General features: G+C 32.6%; 2 protein-coding genes across 5 annotated transcripts in view; one reads left to right on the top strand and one right to left on the bottom strand.

The window, feature by feature from the left end:
- LOC115875647 (protein peste-like) overlaps window positions 1–22,344 on the top strand; it is a 142,886-nt gene that overhangs the window by 25,990 nt on the left and 94,552 nt on the right. The gene's annotated exons all lie outside the window — the stretch shown is intronic.
- On the bottom strand, window positions 11,511–13,596 carry LOC115875648. Of its 2 annotated transcripts, none has more exons than XM_030891161.1 (4): window positions 13,350–13,596; window positions 13,188–13,256; window positions 13,006–13,074; window positions 11,511–11,898 (listed from the first exon to the last, which is right to left on the bottom strand). In XM_030891161.1, exons 1-4 carry the CDS (start codon window positions 13,396–13,398, stop codon window positions 11,747–11,749), a joined length of 339 nt encoding a protein of 112 aa, XP_030747021.1. In that variant the 5' UTR covers window positions 13,399–13,596; the 3' UTR covers window positions 11,511–11,746. The 2 variants fall into 2 exon arrangements, with proteins under 2 accessions (XP_030747021.1, XP_030747022.1); XM_030891162.1 differs by having other exon boundaries at window positions 13,188–13,232.

The raw sequence follows: 22,344 nt of genomic DNA, 5'->3' as shown, positions 1-22,344 counted from the left end.
ATAGAATGTTAATTTAACTTTTCAAAAGAATTTAATTATGCAGATAAATAATAATATACAATATAAAATTGTAAAAAAATAATTAGGCAAATAGGTTAACGCAAAATCAAGGCCCGCTTCGATATAAAGATAAAAAACCTTATATTTCTCTCATTCTTAGGAATAAATACCGATAACTTTATATCGTTGGAAAGGATTGGTCAGCATTATTTTAAGTTCATAGCCAACTATGATTTCCATTTAAAAAATGATATATTTTATTATTTCTAACAAAAAAACAAGCATAGAAAAAAACTGACTACGCCACTGGATTGTTCTTAAAAAAGTGCCTTAAGAACGTTTTTACAGAATTTTATTATTCCTCGTGTAGTGTAACAACCCAAATTCGTCAACAAAGTTGAAGAGGTAATATTTTGGCCAACTGTATAACAAGAAATTTAAAAGTAGGAAAGGAACCTACGTTGTGTTAAATATTTTTTTATTGTGATTACCTCGTATGCGCCTCGACAAAGCAATATTTTGGGAAATTTGAGGAGAATAGGTTATGTAAATAAAACGCTAAACTTGGAAAAAACCCTACTTATTTTATTAAATGAAATGAAAGGAGTGCCGTACTCTGCCTGGAATTCACATGTAAAAGAGCACGGCAGAGAAAACCATGATCACTATTCCAGAGAATCTAACTATGCTGTCCTGAACTTTAATAAAAGAGAAATAATAACATAGAAACTGTCCTCATACCTAGGTTTATAGTTTAATACATTCAAAACATGCCACATTTATATCGTTCAAAACTGAAGAGGTTTTTGTTAGTTTAACGGGTCCCCACCCGTAGGTACGAAGTCCCTTGTTGCGGAATCGACGCTAAAGTTGAAGGTTTGGCGCCAATATCTTATAATTTAATAAATTGTAAGTTATTCTATGAATTATTTTATTTATTGTTTTTGTTTGCCCTTTTGCGAGCTAAAATATTCGCCCATGCAAGGTCCAAAATTGTTAGTACACTCAACAAGGCTCTTATTCTCACAAACCACAAGCATCGGCACGAAGGAACAGTAAACGATTTTATTTAGATTACTTTTAAACTGAAATTATTTACAGCATAAATAGATTCCATTAAATGCATTCACATGTTATATATTGTCTTTGTCAGATCAAATGAATAATGAAAAAGCTTTAGAACGAATTACAACAAGAAAACAAAATAATATGATTTAGTTAACATTAGTTAAATAATGAGAAAACATTTACTTTACCTTTAATAACATTCTTTGTCACAGAACTCAAGAACCAAAATAATATCAATGCGTCTCGAATGGTAGTCTAAAAGCTATTATCTAACAAATATCACCTCTGTTCGTCGCCTGATTTCCCTCTCCCTAGTTTGTCAATAATATTTTAAAAATCAATAATTTCGTTTATGTATACAGAGTGTCTTCAAATGAATGTTTTGAATATAAATAAATATGTCTATTTTTAAATAGGCGGTTCATCTCACTCGAAATAAAAAAGTTCAAAAAGACCCCGTATCTCAGATGGCAGTGAAAATATCAACAGGTTGTTTACGCCATTAAACATGTCTCAGAAATCGAGCCAATGACATCTATGTGGGTTTTGCTCTATCTAGTCAGGAAATAGGGGTTCTCTGTTAAAACAGACCAATTTCGACCACCCTGTACAATGTATGTTTCTGCCAGTTTTACATAGTGGTTGTAGGTAAATCGTTTTACACAGTAAATGTTTAAACAGGTTGATATTAGATTTATTTACAAAAACAAATTATCACAATTTCAAAAAATATTCAATAATTCTGGCCATACATGTTTAATATATTATACTAACTAATCAGAATTAAGTACTGTATGACAACAAAAACGCTGTACCTTAATCAACTCTTTATTATCAAACGTACAAAATATAAATATAATTTAATTTTAGTTCGAACATAATCACGGTTTTGATAAGAATATGTAGGTTACGCCAGAAGCATGTCTGGCAAAATATATAATCATATCGAACTTTTAATCTTAAATAGAGATATAAAAAATATATTTGATATTTTTAATTTAAGACAACATTAATAGTAAAAGTTTAAAATATTAGCTAGTGATAAGGAATATTTCTGTTCTGAAACATTACTGGCAATTACCAAACACACTAATTAGTAAGTGCTTAGAATTCACTAAATGACAATTCAATATCAATCAACAATTATTGTTAAAAAATACCTTTATTTGTATCATATTGTATTGTTAACGATCAATAATCAATTGACTCTTCTGCATAAAGCTGCAGAAGTATCAGCAAGACAACGATTGACAACAGTAGGTAAGTCAAATACAGGGTCCGGCAATAGTGCGTCGGGCATCTGTAGCTTCTAGAATAAAAACATAGGAATTTTATTAAAGTGCAAACCTAAAGTATGTACTAGGATGTATTTCTGGAAAATATTTTAACTTCTATAGAGTGACTCAAAGAAGTGTGAGTGGATCGGGATGAATTTTTTTAAACGGAACACCGTGTTTATTATTGCATTTTTCGCTGCCTTTCAGATCACTTTACATAATTCTAAGACATAAGTAAATATATTTCGATAATTCCCGAGATATTAATAAATAAATAAAAATTAATAATTTTCAGCCTTTCTTAAAAAAAATATTAATAATACAAGACCTGTACTGAAATCAAAACTATATTAGGTACTGACTTTAGATGGTTTGTACTTACTTTGCTATAAATATGGAAATCATAAATTATACACGTTGTTCAAAATTCTACGCCAAACTTTCTAAAATTTAAAATAATTTTTCTTCGTTTTTTAAATGGAACAACCTGTATATTATCTTTTCCATAGATGGAGAATTAAAAAATTAACATTTTTTTTGTATTTATAGTATTTCAAAAATGTTTAACGGCTTCGCAGATATTCCCGGTTTTATAATTATTCATATGGCATTTTCCACAGTAAATGTTTATCACAGCAATAAATGATTTTTCTCTCGTATTTTACCATTGAAAGCGCCATATGAAATAATACTGCGTGTATATGCAAAACTATTAAAAATGTTGAAATACTTTAAATACAAAAAAAAAATCATTTTTTAACTCTCCATTTAATAAAAAAATAATGTACAGATATTAAGATAATATAATATTAAAAATAATATACAGATAATTAACAAAACAAAGAAAAAATATTTTATATTTTAGAAAGTTTGGCGTAGAATATTGAGCATCCTGTATGATTTACGACGACCAAATTTTTTTAAGAAGGGCTGAAAAATATATATTTTTGATTTATTTTTTAATATCTCTGAAACTATCGAAATATGTTTACTCACATCTTAGGGTACGAACATAGTGGAAGCAGGTTTCTGCTTTCCGGCAACCAGCGCCGTCTCTGGGGACCTATTCTTGACCACTCGCATCTTCAAATATCGCTCACATCTCGCATCTCCGAAAAAGCCATATAACAATACACGTGATGCGTAACTTTGCGTATATGCCGTGTATTGTTATATGGCTTTTTCGGAGATGCGAGTAGGGTTCGGAAGTAGTTAATTAAGAGGAAATTTACCTGATTAACTAACCTAACCTAACCATATTCAAACGCCGCGCCCGCCGCGCCGCACATAGGGGTATTTGGTCTATAAACCTGGCCAAAAGTGAAATATTTTTATTTTCATTTTTTATCTTAACTGAATACAAATCTATAAATACTAATGTAAGCACGTTTATTAGCTTTTTTTAAGTCGTAAGTTGACTATCAAATAAATAATATATTTCAATTATAAGTATGAATTATCTTGAGTGTATTCTGAATATTTCTAAGATTACAAAATAGTGGAATTGTTTGTAGTGCTTTTTTTGCAAATTGTTTATAATAACTGTCATGATGGATACAGAGCCAGCTGGCAAGTCCTGTTTTATGCCAAATTTTTATTTTGAAACGTTTCCTTCTATTCTATTTCTTTATAATGTTTTTTATTTAAAAAATCAGAGGCATTTTTATAAGGTGTAAGACTATTCGGCAATATTCCGCATGCAAATTAGTATCCGTTCAATGCTTAAAGTCTCCAGCTTTGGAATATGTACAAAAATCTTGCCAATATTTGCCACTACCAAAAAAAACATTGATTTAAATAGATTCTTAAAGGAAATAGTCTTTACCCTAAAACACCCATCCTCGCTCAAATATCGTCTATAATATACAAATTACTTTCTTGTTCTAGCATCCTCATCCAATTGCTTGGTTTTGCACAGAATGGCCCTATTTGATCGGTGAAAAGGGTTTCAGAGTAGAGGAAAAAATATTGTGTAGGAAAAACAAAATGGGGTTCCATATTAGCACCCTCTCCACTAATAATTAATATTACTAGCAAAAAAGCAAAAAAATCATAAAACATAATTTTGGCCAACTTTTAGTTCTTAATACGCTCTGTGCGCCGTCGGCGAGTACAAAAGCAGAAATAAATAAATTTTCGTTCCGGTAAAAGCGAGAAAGCAGATGAACGCTGGTTGACAGCGCCTACCTGCTTTCACTGTGAACTAGCCGATTTGATAACACGCTTTAATTTTTCAAGGTTATAAGCGCGAGGCGGCGCGGCGCTACTATGTACCCATATACAGGGTGTCCCAGAAATACGTGCAAATATTTTAACTTAACTGGTAGTATAGTTCAACCCCAGAAACACGTCTATGAGGTTTTTTTCTAAATAATTTTTTTTTGAAAAATCGGAATTTTTTGAAAAAATTTTTGGATTTTTCTTTAGTTTTTATTTAAAAACCATAATTTCTTAATAATATGGCAACATAGGTAGTAGATTAAATTTACAAAAAAGAAAATCCAGAAAAGATTCAGTGGTTCTCAAACAAATCTAGAAGTATTGGAAAGAATGTGTAAGGACCAAGAACTATTGACTAAAATAAAACGACGGAAAGCAGCATATTTTGGTCATATTTTTCGAAATAACAAATATAGTTTCCTAAAGCTGATCATTGATTGAATGAGAAACGAGGCATCGGGCGTAAACGGTTTTCCTGGTTGCGGAATTTGCGCCAGTGGTTTAATATAGGAGAGGCCAGTGCAATTATCCGTTTGGCTCAAGACATGGAGGAATTCCAATTGATGGTCGCCAACCTCCGATGAGGAGAAGGCACATGAAGAAGAAGGTTCTTAAAATTTTAGCAAAAAATCATTTTTTTTCGAAATTTTCAAAGTAAAATAACACCGTTATTTTGGACTTATTTGAAAAACGATAAAGAGAAAATATGTTTTTTTTATCGAGATCTACCACCCTTTAAAATACTTGCACTTATTCCTGGGATACCCTGTTTATAACAATACACGTGATGCGTATACGCAAAGTTGCGAACGATGTCAAGAATAGGTACCCAGATTGGCGCCGACTACCGGAAAGCGGGAAACCTGCTTGCACTGTGTTCGCACACTTAGGATTATGTAAAGTGATCTGAAAGGAAGCCATAAATGTAAAAGCATCCAGATCCACTCATACTTTTTTGTGCCACCCTATAGAACTTAAAATATTTTCCAGAAATATATACTAGTACATACTTCAGGTTTGCGCTTAAACAAAATTCCCAAAGTTTTTTAGTCTAAGAAGTTTATTATTCTAGGAGCTACAGATGCCCGACGCACTATTGCCGGACCCTGTATATAAAAAAACACAAATGATGATAACTACCAAATGATGACAACTACCAAAATTCCAAAAAGCTGAATTTTAATAGAGGCCAAAAGTCCCCATCGATCCCATGTCTTCTAAAAAAGTTATTCGAGGTCAAATGGCAAAATTTTTGTTTTTTTGTATTTTCCTCGTTAACGGTGGTGTCGGATATTTTTTCAAAAATATAGTTAAGGACAAAATGGTAGATTATAAAATTATCTACCCAATAATGGCCCTTACACTTTTTTTCCTAAGAATTACCACTTCTGAGATATTGCGATTCAAAATGTCGGTAGAGTTATGTTCTATACAATATGCATTCATATGTTACAGATATATACAGGGTGGCCCATCGAAAACGTTCCGCAAGACATAACGGCCAGGATAATTTTTTTTTTCAGAGAATTCAAAAACACGTCAATTTTGTTTGTGAGGGGGACAACTTTTGCCCCAAAAATTATTGCAAAATCTTCAACCCTCTAAGCGGGGTGTCATCCCCCGATTTTTTTCAAATGGGAAGGGGGTGAAGTGGAGGGCTTTCTATTCTCTATACTTTCCTGCTTCGTTTTTGAAGATCGGTCTAGTCGTTGGGAAAATATGAAGGATTGAAATTTGAAAAGTATATTCAAACATTTATCAGAGTAAATGATAAGGATAAATTCCTTCGACCAATTTGCTGTTTTTTCTTATTATTTCTAGATGTTTGCAATCGGGTTGCGCAGATATTCAATGAACGCCATTCTGACAAACACCTTTATGGCAAAATTGTTCGCCAGTTAGTAGCAAAATTTCGCGAAACTGGTTCCGTTATGAATACAAATTGTTACCCACTAAAAAAGTCTACTTCCGAGGAGTCAGCTTCTCCTCTCCTCTTACTCGGAACCGCTGTATGGCATAAGTTCGGGTTCGTACGTGATCTTGGGGTTTTATATCTTATCTATGCAGGGGTGGATGGGCCATATGGGAAAAACGGGATAATTCCCGGTGGACCGGTGGAAAAGATAGGCCGGTGGACCGGTCACGATCAGAGCTTAAAAAAGATTGGATTAGCAAAAATTAAATGTTTAATCTTCTATGTATAGTGGCGTAAGATCCTTAGTGACTCCCCCGCTTAGAGGGTTGAATATTTTGCAATCATTTTTGGGTCAAAAGTTGTCCCCCTCACAAACAAAATTGACGTGTTTTTGAATTTTCTGAAAAAAAAATTACCCTAACCGTTATGCCTTGCGGAACGTTTTTGATGGGCCACCCTGTACATAATCGGACGTTTAATATTAGAAAAAATGCTTATGTGTCTTATATGTATATGTATAAACCCACATATTATTATACAGGGTGAGTCTTAAAAAAGTGCAAATATTTTCAGGGCTAAAAAAGAAACATATTTTCTCTTTATAGTTTTTCAACCAAATCTAAAATAAGCGAGATATTTTACTTTCAAAATTTCCAAAAAAAATAATTTTTTGCAAAAATTTTGGGGACTACTGGATCTTTTCTGGATTTTCTTTTTTGTACATTTAATTTACTACTTACAAATTACATTTTTTAACTAAAAACACTTTTCCAAAAAATTTTTCCAAAAATTCCAAATTTTCAATTTTTTTTTTCGCGAAAAAACCTCACAATCGTATTTCTGGGGTCGAAATATACTACCCCTAAAAATATTTGCACTTATTTAAGACTCACCCTGTATATATTTTAAGAATATATACTAAAAAGATACCCAGCCAAACTCAGTGACAAAAAATATTAAAGCTGCAGAACATCGTCGTTAAACTACAAAAAAACATCTTGATGTTTCGATATCATCTTTGATCAATTTATGATAGCTCCAGCAACCCAACAACAATTTATCGCTAACATTTATAATAAATCTCCCTTTGTTTCAATGTTAAGTGAAAACCTGATCACTGAAAATATTTCAGTGAAACGAGCCGCTAATGCCCTCATAGTTGAAGCAGCAATAGAAAAATAAAATTCAATGCAGCAAATTTAACTATTGTGGTTGGCGAAAATGTGTTGATTTGCTAATACTACTCACCGCACGGACTCCAATTGATAAAATTATCTACTTTTTAAAACCTGGAAAAGCCCAACGGAGAACTAAAATATATTGTTTAAAAAGTTTATCTGGGGGTGGTAAAAACATTTTATAGGCGAGTGGTTTTCGTTTCCACCACCATCTCGAGAGAGACGATCATAGAGACGAACTCCAAACAGTGTGGGAGTCGAATTGTTACCCACTAAAAAAGTCTACCTCCGAGGAGTCAGCTTCTCCTCTCCTCTTACTCGCAACCGCTGTATGGCATAAGTTCGGGTTCGTACGTGATCTTGGGGTTTATATCTTATCTATGCAGGGGTGGATGGGCCATATGGGAAAACGGGATAATTCCCGGTGGACCGGTGGAAAGATGGGCCGGTGGACCGGTCCCGATCAGAGCTCAAAAAAAGATTGGATTAGCAAAAATTAAATGTTTAATCTTCTATGTAAAGTGGCGTAAGATCCTTAGTGACTCCATAACTAACTAATCAATTTGCATCAGTATAATCGTCAGTTTCTTTTAAACATAAATACCAATTTGTAAAATAACTATTGTAAAATGTCTTTCTCGGGGACACTTATAATTTTAATAATCTGTTGTTTGTTCAGTTTGAAAAATTTTATTATACAAGGTGAGTCTATAAATGCAAATATTTTCAGGGCTGGTAGATCTCAATAAAATAAACATAATATATTCTCTTTACTGAGTTTCAAATAAGTCCAATCGAGTTATTGAAGTTTGGAAATTAAAAAAAATAGTTTAATTTAAAAAAAAATTGAGCCACCTCAATTTTTCGGTATTTGCATCTCTTTTAGTGTAATATCAGAGATTAAGAAACTATATACCGTGGAAAAATTTGCGGTGAACAGGAAGTTCTAAAAATTTTTCTAAAATATACAGGAAAATGCTCGATTTTTAACATAATTTTTTGAAAAAAAACCTCATAGACGTCTTCCTGGGGTCGAAATATACCACCCCTGAAAATATTTGCACTTATTTAAGACTCACGCTGTATAGTTTTACTCACTATTCTTTTATTAATAACTAGTAAATATGACTGACTGGCAGCAGAAAAAGAATGAATAACATTAGATAAATTTAAATAGTCTCGATCTCGATGTTGAAAAAGATTGACAACTGAGAACTGGGGGCCTCGGGGAAAAATTTTGGAACTCCTCTTTGTAAAAAGGTAGACGAATTTGATGCGAACTCTGCGGTTGAAGGAGAAAACATATAGATCTATACTTGGTTTGAATTGGGGACGGACTAAAAGCTAAGTCTGAGAACTAAAAGCCAAGTCTAAATTGTTGTTTAAAATATTGCTAAAATGTATTTGCTAAAAATTACTGAGACAGCAGAGAAGAGTTAAATAAGGTTTAAACTAGATTAGATAATAAAATGTTAATATGTCTCGAAAATCCAAATATTCTTATTATGGACTGTAACATAGCATTACATCAGAACATTGGTTTATATCCACTGCATAGGTATTGCCCAGTTTTTTTTGTTTGATTCATGGCATTATCATACAAGATGCCAAATGTAGAAAAGTATAGAGGAAATGTTTCGTGATAAGAACTATATAATAACCTAAAAAATGCTGCAGTTTTAATGGCGGCCGCGGTTCATTCAGTTAAAAACACGTATACACGAGGCTGCTGCTGTAGCAGAAAAGAGAGAATTTCTTTCTACAATGTGTAAGAAAGTATATACCCGAAAAGCTAAAAGTAATGTATTTCACAGAGGATTGGGTCAGCTGAACTGAATGAATCAGGAAGTCTTAAAGTTTCTCAAAATCGTAGCCTATTCAAGATCAAACTACCGTTATCGATAATGGAGATAAAGCAGTTGAACCCTGTAAAACTGAGCCATAGTAAAAATTCAGATGTCCGACCCAATATTGGTTTTTACGAAAATTTTGATGAAGACAATTTAATTTTCTTTTTAAAAAACGGAGGCAAAAGAGCTTTTTCGCACTAGCGAAAAACACTCTTATATATTAATAAATAAAATATGTTTCTTCGTTATGGTCAATTTGTTTTTGTAGATTTGGGCCGGTTGCCTGTTTTTCCCGGACCGTTTTCCACTTCCCCATCCACCCCTGTATCTATGTTAATTTTTTCCACATATATGGTAGATACTTCCACATTTCTTGCCTTTTCTTCTTTTCCTTTCTCTATTATTATTTCTTTCATAAATGCCCCTACCTTTCCTCATATTTCGCTAGTTTTGGTCATTTTCATAATCAAGGTGTCCGAAGTAAACATTCCTACATTCGACAATAAGGCAGACCTTTCGTTTTCCCATCTTGGACAGCAGAGCAACGTATGCTCGGCATCGTCGAGTTCGTCGCAGTACATGCAGTTGCCATTTGATATTTTTTATTCTCTGCAAGAAGTCCATGAAGACTCCATGCCCGGAAAGAAACTGCGTACTGTAATAGTGCACGCCTCCCTGTTTCCTACTCGTCCAGTCCTCCACGTTGTGTATTAACTTTCTAAGTCCACCTTCCTTTGTTGGATACATCCCACTCCTCTTGCCATTTTTGATAGGTACCTCTTCGTTGCTGTTTTTTCAGCTCATTGTTATCTCTGCTTTGACCTATAACTCTCGCTTTTCTCAGCTCCTAAATGTAGCGGGATCAGCCCAGCTGTAACCAACACGGCATCTGTTGATATCGTACGATACGCTGAACAGATCCTTAGGGCCATTTTTCTCTCTGTGGAAAATAATATATTTTTCGTCCGTTGGAATTTTAGTGCCTCGACCTATACAGGAGCGCCGTATAGAATTATATTTTGAATTGATAACGCAAGAACTTTTCTTTTTTTTGAGGACGATCCTTTTAGATCCCGAAGTCACAGAACAGATACAAATCAGAAATTTCACTGAACGTCGGTGCCTTTCAAGTGTGTTGTAAGAATTCCCTTCGTCGCGCACAGATTTCATCCCTCTGCGCGCCGCTCAGCTGATCATTAGTTGACGGCTTTAAACGAGCCAGGGTCGAACTCAGATACGTGTGAATCGTAACAGGAGCGTATTTCGTTTTTTTAACAGTATTTATTTGAAATAAGTAATATTTAGTAGTGACAAAATAAATAATGTGTAAAAATAATACGAAAAATCATGCCAATTGATTCAAATGTTTAAAGCGTTATTTTACAAAAAAAAAAACGTGTTCATTGAGTTGAGTCATTGTTTTGTATCTCGTTTTTCTAGAAATAATATTTAATTTTTAAAAAGAAAAATCACAAAAATAATTCCGACAAGGCGGGTTTTGTGGCAGTATGATACATATTGCAGGTTTTGTTGCAGTATGATGCATATTGCGGGCTTTGCTACACCAAGATATTTGCATCCTAACTTGATTTATTAGATAATATGCTATTTTATTAAAATTAGGTAAGGAAATTGAAATGGATAAGATGTCAGTAGTAAAGTATTAATATTATACTTGTGTAAAGGGGCCTATGAAAAAATGCAGGATTTGCAATAAGTAATAAGGATTTTGCTGCAGTAAACTAATTTGTAGTGAATTTTTTATAGGAATAAGCGACTTTTAACTGCAGTTTGGGACTATGTTTATGTAAATTTCAGGGTCCCACTATAAGCTTAACGTTGTCATGATTTTATGATTCAGCAGTTTTAATTTTTTTCAATACAAACCTTCATTTGAAAATGTAGACAGAACATAATAAAACAATTTGACTGATATAAAATAACATTTTATTTGTTATTATAAATATGCAAAAATTTTACATATAATCATAGCAATGTGATATTAGGTACAAAATCTAATACAATTACTTAAATGTAAATGATCCTAAAATTTATTAATACAAATGAAAAATTAAAAAAAAGAATAGATAAATATCTATGATCTAACTAAACTTGATAATTAAAAATATCTAAATTGTAAAGAAAATTTGTATTTAGGAATTTATCGTATTTAGAAACATATCTATATAAAGTAAAATCGATAAAAATTTAGTTTCAATAACACATTTTGCTTTTATTTTACCGTTTTAAATAAATATTATTTATAAAAAATATGAATGAATATTCCGGATGAAATTCCAACTTTCTTTTCAAACTTCTAATTTGTAACCTTAACCCATGTTTCCTTGGACTGTCTGCACTAAGGGATGTAGGTATCTGTTGTGAAAAATCTATACCAACAAGAAATAAAAAAATATTATATATCTATTTGAAATATTGATCTTCTCTAAATATTATAAAAACAAACTACCAAAAAAAAATATTTATTGAAAACTGGAATTCTATACCCTATATTAGTATGGAAGTACAGATTTATACAGGGTGGCGCAGCTCATTCGCATCAGTTGATTGTACGACAACGGAAAGATGTAGAAACCTACTAGGCAGAAACCTGTTGTTGGAAGTGAAGAAAATGAATTTGCCTTAATTGGCTCTTTTATAGAAAATCCAATATATCTACCAGTAAATCAAAGAACTACTACTTTATTTTTCTTGATAAAATAATAAATACTTATTAAACTATTGTTGGTAAATTAAATAAAAATAAACTGTTATAAATTTAAATAAAGTCCATAAACTAATGTCGATTTTGAAAAGAGCTACTATAACTGTCACTAGCAAATTGCCATGATGAGTGCCATTTTATTGAAAAGTCGCTCTTTATTCAAAATCTCAGCCAGATAGGTATAGGAAAGCCTAATATAGTTTGAAAGAGCATTTAAATCTGCTTCGACTTATTTTAAAAAATACATAGTGATGTATTTGAAATAACGAAGTTTTTATGTAAAGTAAATATTTAAAATAGACCAGCAATTTTTGATACCCCTGTATACATTTAAGGATGCAATACATTTTTTTAGTAAAGTTTATTTCTCTGGCTTCAAAGTCAGCACAAGTATTAACTCTTAAAAATTAATGTGCAGGGTGTTGACAAACTTTGTTATTATAACATGCATATTTAAATGTCTTTAAATATCTCAAAAACCAAAACTTTTAAACACATTAAACCCTTATAATAAATACCTTATTTTATGTTCAAGAATCAAAATACCGTGTGTTCCATAAGAAAAAAATATAACTTTGGTATGGATCTTAGTTGTGACACACCCTATACATTTCAAAATAATTTTAAATTAAATATTTTAAAAATTAAGCCTTTCCACATATACCCATAAAATATTTTGTTTCTATATCTTTACGTTTTCGTATAATCAACCGAGGCGAATGAGATGCGCCACCCTGTATTTAGCCTTGTGCTTACAAAGTATTTTACTCACCTTCAGATGTAACTTCCTTGGATGTTGATGGAATAGCGATTACATCTGGTGAAGTAGATTCTGAAACAGCTGAAAACATAAAAAAATATTTATTAAAAACTGGAATTCTATACCCGATATTGGTATGGCAGTTCAGATTTATATTCAGCATTGTGTTTAAAAGGTAATAGTATTTTACTCACCTTCAGATGTAACTTCCTTGGATGTTGATGGAATAGCAATTACATCTGGTGAAGTAGATTCTGAAACAGCTGAAAACATAAATTAAAATATTTATTGAAAACTAGAATTCTATACCCTATTGCATTGTGTTTAAAAGGTTAAAAAAATAGTATTTTACTCACCTTCAGATGTAATAGGAACAGCGGGAATAGTAGCTTCAACTTCCATCATGGAATTGTCTACAAAAATATATTTATTTAATTTTTTTGAGCATAACACAAACACAATTTTAAGAGGCAAAATTGAAAGCTAAATGTTATTGTCAAAAGTTTTTGTTTTTCAGTAATATAGTATTTGTCATAAAAATATTGAAAATATTACACAGAACCACCACGAACAGACTGAAACTGGATTTTCTAAGTGCCTATCTATAAACAAATTTTGTTTATTTAAATGTTCGTTTGTGCAAGTGTATAAATCGATTGTGCAGATAAACAAGCAACTGATGATTTGAAAAAAATAACAAGTAAAATTAATAATAATGCTTATAGAACCTACCTGACATAAACTTGGAACAGCAAATTTCTTTAGACGGCTTTGAGACATTCCCGCAAACATGGTAGGTTGAAAGTGTTTTCCACAAACTCTACACCCTCTATGCAAATCTACAAGTGATTTTGCTCTAAAATCCTGCCTGTTTCAGTTCTTAACCCACTCAGAACATCTAGAATTTATTAAAATATTTTTCATTATTTAATAGATGATTGTACATACATGAGTCTGTCAAAAACATTAGAATTTCTAAAAAATCTTACTAGATTGTCTAAAATTCTAGAGGAAATATTCCTTATTGTGTAGATAAAAAAATATTTATGTACCTTTATGGATCCAATGGGAATTAAAAGAAGCTAAGACCCATATCAGCCTCCGTATTGCTTAAACAGCCGGGAACACAGCAGTAACCAACGCCCATTATAAACAAAATTGTCAAACAAATATAGTCGCAAAATATCACAAACACACCACAAAGTAAATTAAAATTATTTTATTTTAATTTACTTTTCCGCCCGTTCATATGACAATATGCATTCATATTTTTAGGTTAGAAATGTTGAGCAACGTTGTCAATTGTCAGATTTTAACAAAGAAATTCCCGAATCTTTAATTACCATTGCAGTAATATTTTTTTTATATTTAGCAGTAAAGCAAAATAGAGTTCAAAATTGACGATGTCCGTTGGTTTTATTTATTCTAAAATCAATTTCAATTGTTTTGGTTTAAATATTTCAATGATAATATTTTTTAACTTTTTTGTACAGAAAATGAGGTACATTTTTGTTACATTTCGTACTACGTCGCAAAATGCTTCACTCAAGGGACGTTGCCATGCCGCGTTTTTCGTAATAATAATGTTAATTTTTAGGCATACTTTAATTTTCCAAATATATCAAATTCCTCATAATTATGTATATTCGGTAATTCTTGTATACTTGCGTTACTTATTTCGTGAAAGAAACGCTAAATGAGTGAAGAAATGTAGCCGTAGGATTATAATATAAAAATACATTTTTCAAGTACTGAGAATTATGGGTCACCTTGGCAACCTCACAAAAACCTTGCGCATGGTTTTGATCCCTCTGCGCGCATATAACATATAAAATTAAATCTTGACAACGAATATCCCATCAGTGAAATTTCTGATTTGTATCTGTTCTGTGCCGAAGTAGTCCACATATAGCTTTCACAGTTCTGTTTGCTTTTCCGCAAGCATATTTTACATGTTGACTATAAGTTAGCCCTCTATCTAGTGCTACTCCGAGGTATTTTACTGTATTAGTTGGTCTAACGTACTTCCCACCGACTTTAAATTGTATATCACCTATGTTTGTCTTTCGGTATAGAAGTATAGCAGTTGTTTTTACCGGCGCAACTTCCAACTGGTTTTGATTCATCCACAATTATATATAGTATAAAGCCACTTCAGTTTTGCGTATCATTCCTTCGGAGGTTTCACCTGTGGCTAATACAGCCAGATCATCTGCGTAGCAGATTATTTTTACTCCTTGAGGTACCCTTATTTCCATTACGTCATCGTAAAGGATGTTCCAAAGGGTAGGACTGTCTTTGTTACAAGATCAACTGCATTTATTGTTGTGACTTTATTTTGTATTTCTTCCATTAATCTATTCTTTATTAACTTTTCATATACTTTAGCGGTTGCGTTAATCAGGCAGATTTGACGGTATTTAGTTTCTTCTACCTTCCTTTTTTTGGGCTGAGGGCATTTATGAGGATTAATTTGGAACTTTTCCAAATGTCGGGAAAATCGTTATCATTTAAAAGATTATTAAACACCTCCAAAAAGTATTGCGAGTTATTTCGGATGATAAATTTTACAACTTCTGGTGGTCCTCCGTCGGGGCCTGGGGCTTTTCCGCTTTTTAATTTCTCGGGAACAACTGAGAGTTCGTTTAATGTAAATCTTTTGTAACTATTTTTTTGGTCTTGTTTATACATATTCAGATTTATATCTTTGGGAGGCATAAAGAGATCTCAAAAAATGGCCAACTTCTCTTCAGTTTGTAAGGTCGTCTTTTGGTTAGTTAGCTTTACTACTTTGGGCAACCTTGGTAGATGACCTTCCCAACGAACTGTCCACACAAGGCTTTTATTGCGTAGGATATGCAGACGACATCGTAATTGTGGTCAGGGGCAAGTTTGCTGGTATGATATCAGAAAGAATGCAGACAGTCCTAAACGAAGTTGACAAGTGGTGCAAACAAGAGAGACTGACAGTCAATGCTCCGAAAACACAAATTTTCAATTTTACAAAAAAGATAGCACCAAAAGGCCTAAAACCACCAGTGCTAAGAGAAACGGAAATTTAATTTGCAAAGAAACAAAGTATCTTGGGATATTTTTTGATCAAACGCTTACTTGGAATACTCACATAGCGAAGGCAACACAGAAGGCTGCCATCTCTTTAGGTAGGTGCAGATGGATGTGTGGAAAAAACTGGAAACTTAATCCTAAAATGACTCTATGGCTATACACAAGGGTAGTAAGACCCATGATAACCTATGGGTCGGTGGCGTGGTGGACAAAGACATCGCAAGTGGGTGCGGTAAGGCTATTAAGTTCCACACAAAGGCTTGCGTGCCTGTGTGTAACAGGGGCGATAAAAACAACTCCCACAAATGCGATGGAAGTCTTGTTGAACTTACCACCACTACATATTTTCATACAAGGCGAAGCAGATTTGTCATGCACAGGTTAATTAACGGTCAGCAGCACATAAGTCAGACGCATAGTTGCAACCAGAAGCTAATCGAAGAGCTAAAAGCAGACAAAGTATTGGAATTACCAATTGATGCAACAGCTACAAGGTATAGCTCCAACAACAAATTTAATATAACCATACCAGGAAGGGAAGACTGGAGTAAAGGTGTACCCATTCAAACCGAGGCAACCTGGTATACAGACGGCTCAAAAACGTCAGAAGGCGTAGGGGCTGGGATAGTAGGGCCGCAACAAGGGAGATCCTTCCATGTAAACCTATCTAAGAATGTCACAATTTTCCAGGCAAAAATAACGGCAATCCACTATTGTGTAGAAGAAATAATAAGGCAACAAAGAACAAATCGTTCTGTAGCCATCTTCATAGACAGCCAAGCAGCGCTAGAGACTCTAGACTAGTGTGGGACTGTGTGCGTGCTCTGAATACTTTGGGCGAATGTAGCACTGTTACATTGGCCTGGGTGCCAGGGCACGAGGGTCACAAGGATAACGAAAAGGCAGATAAAAGGGCCAAACAAGGCTCATCAAGGCCATTCATAGGCCCAGAACCATTCTGCGACGTTGAAAAGGCGATCACGAGAATGGCCACGGAGCGATGGGTGGCCAACAAATCTCTAGAATGGTGGAGAAACTCATCAGGGCAGAGGCAGGCGAAAAGGTTCATTGTAGAATATTCGCCAAAATTCACTGTAGATTTGATGAGCAAGGACAGAAAGAGAGTCAAAGCTGTAGTAGGTCTACTAACAGGGCATTGTAAGCCAAATAGGCATCTAAAGCTGATGGGACTGACAGACGAAGCTATGTGTAGGTTCTGCTGATCTGAAGAAGAAACGTCAGAACACATTTTATGTCGGTGTGACAGCCCGGCAAATGTGCGGTTCTCGGTAATAGGCAATGATAGGCCATTGCCAGGGAGCTACATGGAGGGTTCAGTCTTCAAGTTGCTAAACTTTGTGAAAAGGATAGGACTGGAGAATATAATCTAAGGATCAGAAGGGGACCACAATAGATCTGAGAAGGTCCAGTGGATCAGGCCGAAAGCCACCTCTAAGAATCTAATCTAATCTAATCTAGTTAGCTTTAATTGTGTATTTACAATTTTGTATCCGTCGCCAAAAATATCCTCTTCTAAGTTTATTCTCATCTAAGTACTTAGTTCTTCCCATTTCCTTAAAAAAGAGGTAAAGCAGCAGTATTATAATAATTTGAAAACCAAATTTAGCTCTTTTAATTTTTGGATCGATGGGTGCTTTTTTCTTCTTCTTTATAATGGTAAACCCAAGGTATCTATCAAAATTCAGCTTTGTCGAAATTTTGGTAATTTGATCACTATTTTTATAGCTAAATTGACCGGACTATTAAGATATTTTAATAAATTGAAAAGAATTTGAGGTAAACCGTAATCAATCTTATCTGTCTTTGAAAGATTTCCGCTCCTCCAAAAAAAACTGTCTAATTCGAAAGTAAATTGTCTTTTCCTGTTATATTGTGTACGCTGATTGTCGAAATCATTCTTTCTTTCGCTGGACAGTCTTTACACCTAAAATGTGTAAAAATATTTTGAATTATAAAACTATTCGACAACCAAAATGATATATTAGCACAGATATTAATATACCATCTGTGATATTGGACATACCCAATTTAATGATAACTTACTTTTTAGTTGAAAATGCGGATTCTAAAAATACCAATATTTCAAAAATACTTAACAAAATTTGAAATTATGTAGACCTTTTGTTATAGTTAACTTTTCAAAATTAAGTAGAAACTGAAGAAATACTTTCCAGATATCAATAAATTGAATATTTGCAAGGTTATGAAGATCAACAACTTTACTGAATAACTAGTATTTTAGAATTGTATGCCAATGACAAATATGCATTTTTTAATTTCCTATATCATATATTACAGTTATAATAATAAAAATTATTTTTGCCTTCTTATCTTCAACCTTTATAAGATATTGATTACCTACAAATATTTAATCACCTAAATTGTACCACTTTGTAAATTGATACTGAGTTAAATGAAATAAAGATTAAAAATAACAGAAAAGCTATTCTACCTTTGTATTAATATAATAAAAAACAATTGACACTATCATCTTTCTTTCGCGCCTCCAAAAGTCCATTTCTATAGCTTCGAGTAACTTAAGGTTTTTTTCTTTCAAAGGCCATACTTCACTACCATAACTAATGATGCTTTTAACTATACTGTTATAAATTTTGTGTTTATTTTGTTTCGATACGATCTTATCCCATAAAATACTGTTGAGTTGTCGAATTGCTTGTCTTCCCTGGTTGTTCCTGCACTTAATTTCTTCATCAAGGCTTTATCATCGTTGGTAATGTGCATGCCAAGATATTTATATTTTTGGCAGTGTTTATCTCTTGCTGTTGCTGTTCTAGGATTAAGTTCTGTTGTTCGCCGCCTCGAAAGAAGATCGAAGACAAACTAATATATAAAAAAGCCCAAGCTAAAGTACGAAGAGAAATATGCCAGAAGAAAAATCTGATATGGGAAAAGAAGTGTAATCAACTAAATACATATATAGGAGGTAGAAGCACAGAAACAGCACAGAAAGTTGGAAATTTATAAAAAATGTCAGAAAGGGAAAAGGCAAAGAAATCATCTCCCTGATTACACCACAAAAATGGGAAGAATACATGGAAAATCTTATGACGGAAAATAGAGTCGAATTTATGGACTGCCCTGACGTGACGACAAATATAAGAACAATGGGATCCCCGACTAGAATATCAATAGACGAAGTAATTAAGGCATGTACCTCACTAAAAAATCATAAAGCACCCGGACCGGGAAATATACCGGCAGAGTTAATTAAATCAGGACCGAAAAAACTGTACGAACACTTAAGGAAAATATTCCAGGACTGCATGAACGGAACGGATGTAGGACCACTTATTTACAGCAAAATAAAAACACTAAATCACCACAATACACCAAAACACTTTTACTTTTACACTGGACGCGCGTTTCGCTAACCATGTTAGCATCATAGTTTCGCTAACCATGTTAGCATCATCAGCAGATGATTATAACGATTAGTTTATAATCATCTGCTGATGATGCTAACATGGTTAGCGAAACGCGCGTCCAGTGTAAAAGTAAAATTGTTTTGGTGTATTGTGGTAATTTAGTGTTTTATTTTGCTGTGTAACACCAAAGGTTCCAACCCTCAACTGTAATCACTTATTTACAGTCACTCAAGTAATAAGTAAAAAGAGCAATCTAAACCAAGAGCTACATCTTGTGTTCGTGGACCTGCAGAAGGCATACGACAGCATTCCCCTTGTGAGACTTTGGGAAGCTATGGAAAAAACCAATATAAATGTAGAGCTAATAAAAGCAGTAAAATCATTATATAAACAAGCAAAAACTAGAATAAAAGTCGGCAAAAAGTTAACAACTGGATTTAATGGAACCAAAGGTCTGAAACAAGGGTGCTGTATTTCACCAACACTGTTCAAGATATATCTCGAACAAGTTCTCAAGGGTTGGAAGCAAAAATGTAGAAATATGTTAGTACCCATTGGGGATAACACGCTCTACATACTTTGCTTCGCGGACGATCTGGTGATAATAGCACAAGATTACGATGACATAAATTATATGACATGTAAGCTTATAGAAGAATATCAGAAATGGGGACTCGAGATCAATACTAACAAAACAGAATATATGTGTATCGGAGGAGAACAACAAGATCTAATACTAGACGAGACTCACCTGATGATGGAGTAAAGGGCTCCGAAACCGGTAGTGAGAGCACGTTGATCCACATTAGGACAAAAACAGCGTAGAATTAAATTTTTATATCAGCAGTTAAGTGGCAAGAATACTTATATAATTTTATTAAAACATAACATATTACAGGAACTTCAAAAGAGAAAAGAAGCAAGAACAATAAGAAATAGCATCTTTACTTATTTAGAGTTTGATTTCGACCGCTAGAGTATAAGCTAAGTATCAAAATACTTTATCACGTAACAAAAAAAATATTAAATTATTGTTAACGAGGCCCGGTTCTGTGACGGCCAAAAAGATCTGAACGCTAATTGGTAGTATGATTTCGAGTTTCCAGAACTGTACTAAAATATTTTAGTTCCACGATTGTTGAGTTCGTCAATTAACAAGCAAGGGATGGTTCTCAAAAGCAAAACCCATAAAAAATAAGTTTCAAATGAAAATAATATCAAATTATTAAGTCATTAGAAAGTAAACATGAACACAAATAATGAACATAAGCGAAAAAATTCACAGATTTTGCAACATGGGTAACCATCATAGGCGTATTGAAAATACCAGACACAAAAGTCGGTGGTGGTCAGCAATCACCTGTTTTTTACATTTTATATTAACTTGTGACGTCATTTGGAAGAGCTCAATAGAAATATAAAAGAACTAAAGCTTGTTTGGAAAGCAATTTGACATTCGTGACGTCAGCACTCCGACAGTCTAACGTATCGCTAATTGCCATTCGCAAATATATTCCAGATACGTATAGTGAACAAGTGAACCGTTCGCAACGTTAAATAATTTTGATATTTGATTTTTATCGTGATGGCTTTTTATAAAAGTGAAGAATTTAGTAAGAAAAATATTAATGATGGAGATGAACGTGTACGGATTCATGAATGGTCACGATCACGGTCACGACACTATAGAAATGTGAGGTATATATATATATATATATATATATATATATATATATATATATATATATATATATATATATATATATATATATATATATATATATATATATATATATATATATATATATATATATATATATATATATATATATATATATATATATATATATATATATATATATATATATATATATATATATATATATATATATATATATATATATATATATATATATATATATATATATATATATATATATATAAATGTGGTATAATATCGGGAGATAAGCGGTAGATCGGGAAGCGGTCTGTTTCAATTAAACTCACTTTAATCTAAGTAGCTCTATATTTCGACATCATTTATGTCTTCATCAGGAGCGTCAGCTAAAAACAATTGTCATTACAATTGTAACTTAGGAATAAAAGTTTTTTCATTAAAATACGTTACAACAAATTAATAAAACAAAACAAAAATAATACTTACAATTAGAGTCAAATTTTACAAAAAAAACATACAATAATGTAAAATAAACTATTACTATTATTATTACATACGTGTTTTACAATTATTGTAATACAGTGGCATTCCTTCAAATAAATTTTAATTTAAGTATTGTTAATATAGTCATATAAATGATTATAGCCCGTATGATTTCTAAATTTAAAAAAATCAAGCGTGTTTTTATCAGAATTATTTAATGATTAAAAATAAGTAGAAATAGTTAATATTTATTAACTTCGTAAGTGTTATATTTTAACATAATTAGGGATTATCTTAAGTTTAAATTATGGTAAACTTGTATGAGTTTCAATCATTCATATTTAAAATGTTAGGAAAGACAATATAGATTTTAGGCAAGAGAACTCAAGGGAAGGGCTGTGTAACTAGTAATTAAAACTTAACAATTTTTTTTTACTTGATATTTTTCTGGTCGTTCACGTTGCACTTTGACTCTTCGTTGTGTCACACACAATCTAAATTTCTGATATGATGCAGAACTGATAAATTGGACCAAATATATTAATTGCAAGGTATCCAAAGAAATATTTTTGTTAACTTTGCAATAATTTAAAAAAAATTTGACGTGAGATTACTTTATAATTCTTGGAAGTCTTGGATGATAAAGATTTGAATTATTATGGGTCTGTTTTGTTTAAGAAGCTAAAAAAATAATTTCAAAAACTCAACTATCAAAAT

This window comes from Sitophilus oryzae, unplaced genomic scaffold (assembly GCF_002938485.1).
Source record: "Sitophilus oryzae breed Bouriz unplaced genomic scaffold, Soryzae_2.0 scaffold_1393_pilon_pilon, whole genome shotgun sequence".
NCBI classification, from domain to species: domain Eukaryota; kingdom Metazoa; phylum Arthropoda; class Insecta; order Coleoptera; family Curculionidae; genus Sitophilus; species Sitophilus oryzae.
The sequence above is the reverse complement of the archived record's forward strand: the minus strand, read 5'-3'. Positions and strand labels throughout refer to the sequence as shown.

What these genes read in the sequence shown, in the direction of transcription:
- LOC115875648 (XM_030891161.1), bottom strand. Translation starts at nt 13,398, where the DNA reads ATGATGGAAGTTGAAGCTACTATTCCCGCTGTTCCTATTACATCTGAA. An exon ending in TGTTCCTATTACATCTGAAG is followed by an intron (nt 13,257 to 13,349) that starts GTGAGTAAAATA and finishes TTATGTTTTCAG; the next exon opens with CTGTTTCAGAATCTACTTCA. An exon ending in CAAGGAAGTTACATCTGAAG is followed by an intron (nt 11,899 to 13,005) that starts GTGAGTAAAATA and finishes TTGTTGGTATAG; the next exon opens with ATTTTTCACAACAGATACCT.